This window comes from Brachyistius frenatus, unplaced genomic scaffold (genome assembly GCF_029030835.1).
Source record: "Brachyistius frenatus isolate BFR_SWC_R1_liver_20210118 unplaced genomic scaffold, ASM2903083v1 Contig_275, whole genome shotgun sequence".
Lineage (NCBI taxonomy): Eukaryota > Metazoa > Chordata > Actinopteri > Embiotocidae > Brachyistius > Brachyistius frenatus.
This window is the reverse complement of record NW_027210874.1, coordinates 282,291-294,395: the sequence shown is the minus strand read 5'-3', so window position 1 is coordinate 294,395 and position 12,105 is coordinate 282,291. Positions and strand designations below refer to the sequence as shown.

Genomic DNA, 12,105 nt, shown 5'->3' with positions numbered 1-12,105 from the left:
CAACAGAAAACACACCTCAAACAAACTATCCTCAAAACTTAACCAAGCATTTTGTGTTGGATTGTGTTAGGTACCTGATCAATTGGTTAGTCAGTGAGTAGTTGGAGGGAGGGGGCTGACATTTCATGCTGTGCTTTTAGCTTCCTGTACAGTCCTGTATTTGATCAGAAAACTGAGTGTCCTCTCATTAAAATATGAGAGAAAACAATCTAATAATCTCGAATTATAGCCTGTCTTAAATCCAGGGATGGGTCTCTAAATTGAGATAAAGTCAGCTTTGAGATCTTAGCTTTACACTAAAAAACTCACTGATGCTATCTGTAACGATGATGAATATAATGACCTTGGTTTGGTACCTTGTAGAGAAGGTACTGATATCAAACTCTAAGAGGCATTCTCAGCAGTCATTTATACAGTCATATATATATATATATATATATATACACATAGCTGACCTCCAGAGTGACCTCCTGCTTGGCCATGGCTCTCTCCATGGTTTCGTACATCTGTGTGTTCTGGATGCCAAGACCACAGAAGATGGCGAATGCCTCCAGGAACTGCTCGTCGTTTCTGTTGAAGGCCTTCACGCTGCCTGATGCTTCGTCCATTTTGTTTACCAATTGACATACACCTGCGAGCACACAAACAAACATGCATTGCAACTTTTTATTGCCAACTCTGACTTGGTGCACTTTTAAAATATCTCATGAGCCCTGATGTAAACCTTCCAGAACAAGTGAGATGGTGAGTTTCTGAAAGGTTTGACTAAACAAAAAAAAACACGTATGACATTGTGAGTACTACGGATGGTTAATTCATCTTGACAATTGTAAAACAAAAGGTAGCAAACATGTCTTTGGTAAATTATGAGTTTTATGAGTATTAAGAGATTATGCAACACAGTGGTAAACATGACCCTGTCCCAACTTTTTTGAGATGTGTTGCTGCCAACAAATTCAAAATGAGCATATATCTTACATAAAACTATAAAACTTCTCAGTTCCAACATTTGATAAGTTGTCTTCGGTCTATTTGCAATGAAATATGGGGTTATATGATTTACAAATCATGACATTCTGTTTTTATTTACATTGTACACGTTCCAACTTTTTGGGAACCGGGGTTGTAGTTATTTGCTACTGCATATTGAATTATTTGATGGAAACAAAAAATCACAGCAAATCTGGGGCTATGTAGTATTCTTGCTTTGATAAAACATTTTCTCATTTCTATAGACTTAATTTAGAATTATTGTAAAAATAAGAACATTATAGTTAAATGATCAGCAACATGCATCCAGCAATCAGATTGATGTAAGTGACTGGTTACGTTACCATGAGACATTATCAGTATTTGTTTACACTTGGGACACAAACCTGTGCCTTATGGAACAGAATATTACACCTGTAATGATAGTGATAATATATTCATGAAGTAAAACCGAATCTGGTCTGAATGAATCTGTCAGAGAGAAAAGACGAAGAACATTTCATTGTACAAAACTCAGCTCGAGCTTTTGATCTTGCTCATCACCACGACTATAAGATTCAAGGAGAGGCTATGAGGACCTATTTTCTTTGATCACCGAGGGACATCCACAGACATTAGTCATCTTCACAGCCAACTAACAGAGCTGCTATCAGCTAATTATGCTGATGATAATCACTGTGATGGATGGAGTGACAGGACTATTCATGGATGTATAATAAAAGTGGTAATGCTATGCTTGTTTGGATGGTTAAATTCTCTGGCTCCATATGCTAATGTACCATCACAGCATTGAAAAGTAACAGGAAAGACCACAGAGACAGCTGGAGTACTGAAGACATCCTGGGATCAGTGCGTGCACCTCTGACTGATGTATACTAATGTTTGTTGATACGTAAGGGTGATATAGACTGCCTCTCCCAGACTACTGCTCACAGTTTCAGTTTATTCTGTGATTATAGTCTGGAAATCCTGTTAACATTAACGTTTGCACAGCCACTCAGAAGTGTGATAAAGTTAAATGTTTTCTTTTCTGAATGTAGTTGCAGCTTTGCTTAATTTTCAATGTATATGGTGGTCGATACTGATTGGTAAAAGGCTGCTACAATAGTTTTGAATTAACCCGAAGTCTACGCCCAGTAGGATGCGGTGACTGCAGTGTTTTTTTTTGTTTTTTGCAGGAAAGTCACAGTAATGCAAAATTGAAAGAGATGAGATTTAAGCCTAGAGTCAGTGCTTTTAAGGCTGCTCTACCAATGAGAGGGAGAGAGAGAAACAGAGACAGAACCCACCTATGACTTTGTCTTTCTTGCCGTTCCTAATGGGAGTGCAGAGCAAACTCTTTATCTGGTTGCTGGTGTGATCTGGGTTTTCACTCTGTCAGAAATAAAGAGGGATAATTACTGATTGGATAAATGAAAGAAAAGAAAAGAAAAGAAAAGAAAAGAAAAGAAAAGAAAAGAAAAGAAAAGAAAAGAAAAGAAAAGAAAAGAAAAAAAAAAAAGAAAGAAAGAAAAGAACAGTGTACACACCGTCCAGGGGAAGCGTTGGTCCTTGGTGACATCGGTGATGTTGAGGGGCTGCATGGTGTTTTTAACATACTGCGCGTACATGTAGTTAATCTGACTGGCATCACAGTCCCTGAGGGAAAACATACCACAGAACAGACAGAGCTTCATAACTAACCATGCATAATTAGCAAAAAACATCAACCTCACCTGGATTAACCTCTTAAATCCTTCTGGCCACAGTGGTGGCTCCATCCATGCAAATTCACATTTGATATATTCCTATTTTGTGAACTGATGGAAGCACGTGTTTGCAGTTTATTTTACATAGTACAAGCATCATCAATCTTGAAAGAAACTGCAACTCATAATGCTTCACGAAGTAAAACTATAGTAAAAGAGGCAACACGACCATAACAGCAGCTGAAAAGTTGAAACATATTCACACACATTTTGTGGCTGGGCCGTTGGCACTATGCGACTGTTCCCGTTTGCCTCCGCCCATGTTGAATTGCATTGCCTTTATTAGCTCCAAATTGGAGCTGGCTCGGTTCAAAATGTCGGTTCAAAAATACACTCACCAACAAGTTCACTAATGTTGGCGGTTTGTTCACTGCACAAGCAGAAAAGTAAAAACAAACACCACTTGTTGTTTTGAGGGGAGTATATACATACAGTTGCCAGGTTTGCCACCACCCATAGCTGGCAGCCTGTTGGATGGATGGATAAACTGGTGCTTGTAAAAAAAAAAAAAAAAATTCAAGTTTTAAACTGTTTGTTTAAGCTTAAACAAGACACGTTATTTAGTGGGCTTTAGAGATGTTTTTTTTTTTTTTTTTTTAACTTGCCCCCAGAGTAAGGCTAGCTGTCTCTTCCTGCAACCACTTTTTATGCTAAGCAAGGCTAACACATCCTGAATTTAGCTCTGTAGTTAACTCATAAACAGGAGTGGGACTTAGGTTTGAAAAGAAGGTCGCAGCTTCTTAAACCACTTCTTTAAAACTGCAAAAAAAATGAAATTAGAGGTTTGCTTCTGGCTTTTTTGTTTGTTTGTTTGTTTGTTTTATTGTTACATAATTATGCAAAGTAAAACACATTATAAAGTAATTTTTGCTTACCCCACTGGCAGATTTCTGCTTGAAATGAGCGATTTTCAGCAGTTAACAGAACAGTTTCTTTTGTTTCAATTGTTTCTTACAAGTGATTTATAGGCCTTCCGGGAAACCACATTTAAACGGACTGATAGTGCCATCTGTTGCTGCCGAGGTTAAATTGGTTGGGACATTTGTGAGAAAGTCCTTGGCACAATCACGACAAAATCAGTCAAAAGTCACATGATGCATTTTTTTGGTGTCTTTTTAAGATCTTTTTGTTGTATTTGTGACATAAGTTGTATTTGATTCTGAAGCATGATGTATTATAAAAAAAAAAAAATTGTGTATTTGTATGATTGGTAAAGTTTGTATTTGCAAACCACACTGGTTAATGAAGTGCGGTGCATTTGTAAAACATGTTTTGTTTTCTTGTTAGGTTTTGGCAGGAAATTAGCTCCATATGAACCTGCTTCTTTCAGCTGCAGACCAAAAGCATTGAATAAAACACAATAAAACATCTGCTGGGGAGAGTGTGGAGAGTGGAGAGAACTGCAGCCTGGGAGCTGCACCTGAGGCCACTGCGCCCTGAGACTGAGGTCTGAGAGCTAAAACAGTCAGTCACGTCTGTCAGCGCTTAATAAGCCTGTTTGTTATCTTTAGTCACTCCAAGTCCAACCACAGAGTCAGCTATGATACTGCAGATAAATGATGGAAAATGGATATATAAACATAACATGAGGTTAAAGTAAAAGCCAGTGGATTTTGGCTGCAGTGCTGTGGTGCGGTGGTATGTGTGTGTTTGTGTGTGTGCGTGTGTGACGGAGAGAGCGAGGGAATACGAGAGTGTGTTAGTGGATGACATAAAGGACGTCAAATAGGAAACATGTGTTTTGATGGGTGTGTGTTAGAGGGGGAAAAAACCGGCGAGGCAAATAAGTAGTGGTGAAATATAACTGAGTGAATGTACATTTTTTAGGTATGTGGTCTTTACTTTTTACTTGGTATTTTTGAACCAAGAACAGCTCAAGTTACAAGATACCTTACAGGTTATGATTTTACGTGCAAAGCGTATGAGAAGAATATGAGTGTTTCAATGGTTGCTGGTTAAAGGGGTACTGCATTGCCATCCAACAGAAAAAGCCTACTTTAACATGTATTTCAAATAATAATGTGAATACATCTACTTCCAGCATCAGCAGCACTGGCCAAATTTGTAGATTCTTCATCTTGAGGCTACTTTCTGATTGGTTTCTTCAGTTATTTTTATACAGTATAGTGCTCTGTGTCCTGGAAGCTCCCAATTTAATTGGTGTGTTGTTTGTATTGTTGTTTTTTTTCTTCATATTTTAGTTCGTTTGTTTTGACACGTGATGAGACAAGTCTTGATGTTGTCTCTCTCTTTCACACCTACCATTAACTACATGTAGACCTACTACCTACATACTGCAGCCGAGTTCATTCCAAATGGATCCATCGAGTTTCAGGTTGGTGCAGCCAAATAAAAGGGCTTCACCTTGACAAAACTAATATTGTTGATAATAAAATCCCATTGAACTAGAAGTCACTGATTGCCGGTACCTTATCGCTTGCTTTAACGGTTATAACAGTAGTGCTACAGCATACCTCGCTGGTGATAAAAGGTGATTTATTAAATGGCTTTTTACAATTTAATTCAATCACAAATGCATTATTGATTGTGCAATTTTCAGCTTTTTTTTGTGCCTTTTCAATATGTGGATAAAAAGCTGAGCTAAGGAAAATGTCTAAATACACCAAACAAGTTTTTCAATGGGCTTTTTTTTAAGGGTTAAGACTTTGTTTCAGGGTTAATTTTAGAACTATGTTTAGATTAAAGTTAGGGTTTGTAGGTTAGTCTAATTATAACAATATGTTCTGTCCAGACTGGCCTCAACACAGACACACACCCTTCAGATGGACATGCTGCACAGTCCGTGTAGTTGTGCTTGAGTTCAATCACCCAAACTCACTCAAATTCACATTTCCAAAATGAGGCCGCAAAATTGCCGCCAGGAACACACGCGCACACACACACAAAAAGAAGAAACATGACAGCATAACTCTGGCTTTCCGTTCAGGACCACAAATTCTTGATCCAGAATAACTTAATTGCCTCACTTTGTCTTTTTAAAATGCTCTGCCTGCCGTTCCTGTGGGCTGGATCAACATCGGTTCAGCCTGACTGAGCTTCCTGCTTCAGCGAAACAAACGCTGTGTCGTTGGGAAGCCACAGCCCGCGGTTAATGTCACTATAAAAAGCCTCCTGTGGTTCCAGCTGGTCAAAGCTAACATCCTGCAGGGCCCCTCCCCTCCTACGTTGGCCCAGTTGGAGATGCACGGGGGTGCAATATTGCAGCTCTCCCAGAGGAAATCCAACACATACACATATTTAAAGACTTATTAAATTCGAAGAAACTGCAATGAGAGCAGGCTGTTAAAAAAACGAGAACCTGGTTTGTGTCTGGTTCATCGACTACTGTGTGGGGTATTTACACAAAAAACTTGTTTCTGTCTTCTGTCTACTGACTTCCATAATGAGTTGTTTGCACACACAGAAATAATATCTTAAATTTGGAGAATATCCAGTCACTGGGTTTAAACTGTTCAGATCAAGGACCACCACATTAAATCTCCTTTAAAAAAAAACCAGACTAGATCTGACTAGTCCATTTGCTTCACCACTGAAACGAGGGTCACAAGTTTTATTGACTTCATGTCTCTTAGCTGTATCTCTGCCAGGAGAAGGTATTAGTGCTTCAATAAAACCTGACAGAGCACATGGTTTTCCTCAGGACACTGTATAACAGAAAGATAAATCAGATCTAACTGTGAGCTGGTCTTAAAGTCAAGTTTTCCTGGCTTCGAAAGCCTGATGGTTTGCCTGTTTGGACTGTGTTTAAAGGATAAGGCTGGAATTATTATAATCATGATGGATTCTCATTTCATGGGAGCTTTCATATCAATTTAAAAAGCATGGAATTTCTTGAAATTCATTAAATATCCAGTAAATATTCCGTCCTTTGTTTATTAAAGAACATTACACTTAAACATCTAGCTTTGACTAGATGTATTTATTTTAATGTTTAACTGTGGATGTGTCCTGACGTACAAGGTTAAATCCAAAAGTTTGAGATTGCTCCTGTTGCTCGTGAACAGTAAGTAGCACCGTGACGTGAATTAAGCACACAGCAGCTATAACCTTTGAGAGTAAATATTCCACGTTTTGTTGTTTGATCATCAAACAGTTACACATGTTTTTGTGAGTCTGGTGCATCTGTGATTTCGCCACAGACCTGACCAAATGTTTCAGAATTTTTTTTCAAAAAGCCAACAGTGATGAACCAATGAGCCAAGCAAGGTGTTTTGAGTGACATTTAGGTGTGAAAAGGGGCAGAATGTCATCAAAGGTGCATCAGGTCAGGAGCGCAACCATAGTTTGTGAGTTTTTCCCCAACAACACAATCGTAACTCAAACTTTTCTTCATTCAATTATAAATAAATGTTTGTCTGCCAATATACATCTGTATCTCCTAATTACCGTCAGTTGGTCCTCCGATAAATAATGCAGTCACTTAACTCATTTAGGAGGTTTTGATCAATATTAGTTTTCTGGGTCAACAGCAAGATGCCTTGACTGTAGCAGCTGCAAGCTGGAATTTTGTCCCACTAGTAAATATTTGTGAATTTCAGCATGTCTGTGACAAGTGTTATTTTGAGGAGTTCTGTGTTGTCTGAATTTTTATTCTTGGCAGGGTGGAGATACAACTCAGTAACAGAGGTCAAATCATATCTGGTCTCCTTAGTATCGAATCCAATTGAGGTGCTCTACACCTTGCGTATTAATAATAAATATTGCTACAGTTGGATCCATTAGGTCGTAGCACATCTCTTCTATGTTATTATATGTATATATCTTATATATATATTATTGTGGTGATGAGCCAATTTCAAATAAAAGACCAATAGAGTCTTTTATTGATTGAATGCACAGTTGACCCTGTATATTGGTAAATTGAGTCGCAATATGGACTACATAACATACACACACACACACACACACAAACAGCCTGAGGATAAGGGAGGAGGGAGGGAGGAAGGGGGAAGGATTTCTATCTCATTGCGTCTTAAATCAGATTAGAGCTTATTCTCTCCTCCTGGCTGGAGCACGAGTTGATGTCAGGAAGCTCTGCAGCTGGAGCCTCGTTCAGTCCTCTTCTTCTTATCCTGACCTTCTTCTCATCATCTGACTCTGTGATGGACCACTCTGCTCTTTCCTTTAGTTCTCTCTTCAGCCGTTCTGAAACAGATCTATTATTTTTATGCTTGGCAACTAAAACAGCTTCTACAATTAAACACTGACATTTCCATGATTAGGCAACACAAAGTATTTGATTAAAGCATGAAAATGACCTTTACTGTTGAATTTTTCAATGTTTAACCCACACTGCAACCTTTTCCCAACTTTAACCAGGAGTTTTAGTATCCCAAATATCAGCACAGAGGACACAGGAGGTTCAGCCTCATCTCTTGTGTCCAAGTCCTTTGTTTTTTACAGCCAACTGGTGACCCCTTCCTATGACTTCAGTTCCATATTTTATCCATATTTTCATGCACTAAACACAATAGTTTAAATGTAGTGTCTCTGAAAACTGATAAAGTTGCTGAAAACTATTTATAGTTCTGCTGAATGACCTAACTTAAAGGACATAATCAGTCGTACGAATTGGGATAAAGGCCAACACTTTCTGGTAGTCTCTCCTCTATAAAATTTTATCGGGCCATTTTTTATGTTTAGAGGTGATAATGAGTCACTGTAGTGTCCAGACAGTCTGCCCTCATCCCAGCAGCCTTTACATATTCCTATATTGTTATAGATGGTATAAATGGTTGTCTCCAGTTTTTAGCAAGACCACAGTAGCAAGAAAACAGCCCCTGCAAAATGATATATTTGTGTTATTATTAACTGCATAAAGGATCGGTTTGAATTGTCCAAATTTATTTGCGTCATTAAATTACCTCAGTTTGGTAAAAAAAAAAAACTGGATAAAGAGTAAAATAAGGTCATTACATACAGTTGTTCTGACTGCTCTGTGTTGCAATGGTGTGCTGACAGCTGATCCCAAGTGGTTTGTCTCTTTCCCGTGTGCTGTGTCTGTCGTTGTCCGTGTGTCTGTGTGTATGTGTTAAAGCTGATCTGGCTGTGGTTTTCCTCACTCCCAGTTCACCGGTTCCTGATCACCTGTTTGGTTCATTGACAGCATGCCTGCAGGAAATCATCTAATCATCTGACCAATGCCTGTGCAGACACACCCCAGTCTCTCATACAGTCTGCAAGATTATTCATTCTACCTGTGTGGTATAATTTGTTATCATATGATTACTGGGAAAGGAAAGAAAAATAAAACTAAGTTCTGATTTAAAAATCAGTTGGGTTTTTTTGTGTGTTTTTTCAATGTTGGATTTTGGCTGAGATATTGGAATATTCGAACATTTGTTGAAATTAACCGGCTGAGAAGTTTCTAGGTAAAATCACTGGTGGCGCTGTTAACAACTCATAGACATTTGAAATGTGAACCTGAGTACAAACTGCTTTTTGCAAGACGTCAGAAGCCCAAAGAGTTGGAAACCACTGGTTTAATATTTAACAGTGTGTTGTATTTTAAAACCTTGTTATACCACCCATCTTGTCAAATCTTCATCTTAAAGTTATAAAAGCTGTTAAATAAATGTAGAGGGGTGAAAGTATAAAGTAGCGTCAAATAGAAATACGTAAGTAAAATACAATTACCTCAAAACGTGACTTAATTGTAGCACTTGGGAACATAAATTAGTTACCTTCCATCCAAGAAGGAGACAGGATTGTCACTGCAAAAGCAAAACTTAATTACATTATAATTATTTTGATGACCAAAACTGGGTTTTAGAGATTATGTCTTTGTGATTGAAAGTGCTAGTCTGGTGCTAACCAGGCCCAATTTCACGCAATGAATCTGGCCCCGCTTCATAGAGAATGGTTTGCAGTCCTTTCATCCTACTAGGCGTAGACCTCGGGTTCATTTTAACCAATCAGCATCTGCCAAAACTGGCCGCCACCACGGCAAGTAGATACAGTCTGTGTCCAACAAAGCATAGAAACGCTTTTGTACAGCATATTTTTTTTTAGTATTTTTAATGAACGGCAGCATCGTGACGAGGTGCTGAGCCTTTATTCTGCGCTGAGCACTCAATGTTCTGCGTTTTGTTGCGGTCACAGAGAGTTAAAAAATGTTAACGCTGCGCTCGTCACAGTCACAAGCCGTTCAATCACAGTGAAAGAGAGGCGGAACAAATGCGGTTAACCACGGACAGTGCTCGGTGATCGGCCTGCCCTTCAGAGTGGCCGTACAACTGCTTAATGTGAGCCGAGATACCAGACGGTTATCACAGCAAAGGAAGCGACAGTCGGCACAGCCAGGCTAAGGAAGTGCAGCCTTCATTTTAAATAACACACCAGCAATGATTTCAACGACTCTTCACATATAGACTTTGAGTTGCCTAGTAAGATGTAACATAAAGCACAAACACATACACACACACATCTGGCAAAAAAGGACTATAACACACATCCACTGCATTGGAACGACTGCACATGTGCAACTAATAGAGTTGTCACATGCAATAAGAGTGCATGCTGACCTCAAAACAACTGTGTCTGTGCGTGACAGACGATGGTTGGGAAGGTCTCGGACCGCCTCCAAGACAGTAAAAGGGCCCACTTCATCATGATAAACAGGTTGTGATTGAAGAGCTGTCAACTTGACCCAAAAGACAGCGTACTGAGGCAAGAGGGTCCAACTAATGAGAACAAGAGCTTTGTGTCGAAAGTCTGCGATTGAACGTCTGGGAATTTGGCAGGTAAAGGCTGCGGATTACCTCAAGAAGATCCCAAGAGGCTACAAATCAGCTCAGCAAACTTATGAGTATTGGACTGAGCCACCCCGTCTCGTCTTTTCTGTTTCAATTCAAAGTGTCTGAATGGGCACAATAAGACTTTCATTACTGCCAAAACATTGCCTTGCATTTCTCTTTTTTGTTGTTTTTCCTTCTATGTGATGATAATGAATCCTTGTGCGAGTGCCCATTACAAAAACGTCATCTGAGGGCCTCTGAGGGAAAGGAAAAGGGTAGTTTGCAAATTCAAGGAAACATTAACGGTAATAACCGGTGGAAACAGCTGGAGTGCGTTTCGAGGCCAATCTGCAGGATTTTTTTTTATTTAATAAGAAGCTTCAGATGAGGGCGATCTTCTTACCTTTTGGGGGCATCTTGGACTTCACTCAGCTCCTCGTATTCCATATGAAAGACACTGGAGAAAGAGTTCTGCAAAAAGAATAAAAGCTGGTTTATTTGTCTGATATATTAAAGACGCAGAGATGCGGTTAGGACTTGATGGGGGGTGACATGAACTTAGAAATAGCTCTTGGGAACAAGAATACATACAGGGTCTTGGTACTGTCAAGTTTAATATAGGAAAAAGGTCTTCCTTTCTTTGCCAAAGGTCAACCCTGTCTAGCCGTATGAACTTCCTCATTCACTCCAATTAAGCCATTACAGCTAAACCCAAAGTCCAAATACCCTAAATTAAACTGTAGTACTGTGCACCTAAAACACATCTCCAAACATGAAAAAAGGGACGTTGATCTATTACTTATCAAGTCTTGCCAGAAGGAGAGTTTATTTTGACATTCCAGTCCTCCTTTCGCCTTCCCCCCCTTATACGGACTTGTTTTCTCTCAACCTGCACTTCCAACCCCTCGCAAAGGATCATTTTTCCATTTTTAAGAGGTGGGGACAGGATGTTAAAGATGGACGAAGCTTCTTCGTTTTGAAAAAAATTGCCCCCCCTACCACTCCGCACACATACACACACACCTTCGTTCTGTGGCATTAGTTCACCCTGATCTATCTAGGTGAAGGTAATAAAACTGTTTTAAACAGAAAAAGGACCCAGCAATGTTATGACATTTATTGGTGCCTCTGGCAACGGGGATAGTTTATAACAGGATGAAACGGGATGATGGAATTTATTTCCTGTGTGGAGGAATACTGAAATAAATCAGGTTTGTCTTATATTCTTCGAAGGCACCAGCCAAGGCTGTACATGTCAAGGAAGGACAGAGGAACAGTTTAGTGTGAGTCAGTGGCAGATATACGAATCTCAACTGTCTGCTCAAGTTATAAAATTAAAATCACTAAATCTATGACACCGTGTGTGAGCTGAGCACTGGAGAGAGACAACTAAAGGAAACAAATCGGAGACTATCCTCACCAGAAAACGAACTGCATCAACGGCTGAAATGCATTTCTAGGAGGTGACCTCTTGCAGCCTTACATGTAAATGCAGTCCTCTGCAGAATAATTTGAACCATGAACGAGACCACTCTTTAACCAAGTAATCTTAGTCAATGATGTGACTCTAGGGATGGCAATGCTGGTTGATTGGTCAGTTGGTTCACTCC

General features: G+C 39.3%; 1 protein-coding gene across 2 annotated transcripts in view; it reads right to left on the bottom strand.

Annotated features, from left to right (window-relative positions):
• Positions 1–12,105, bottom strand: part of pde5ab (phosphodiesterase 5A, cGMP-specific, b) — a 57,355-nt gene that overhangs the window by 22,123 nt on the left and 23,127 nt on the right. For both annotated transcript variants that reach the window (XM_069721860.1, XM_069721859.1), the window contains exons 8-11: positions 10,899–10,966; positions 2,520–2,628; positions 2,280–2,364; positions 456–631 (exon numbers count right to left, since the gene is read on the bottom strand). In XM_069721860.1, coding sequence (XP_069577961.1) covers positions 456–631; positions 2,280–2,364; positions 2,520–2,628; positions 10,899–10,966 — 438 coding nt within the window. The remainder of the gene's footprint in view (positions 1–455; positions 632–2,279; positions 2,365–2,519; positions 2,629–10,898; positions 10,967–12,105) is intronic.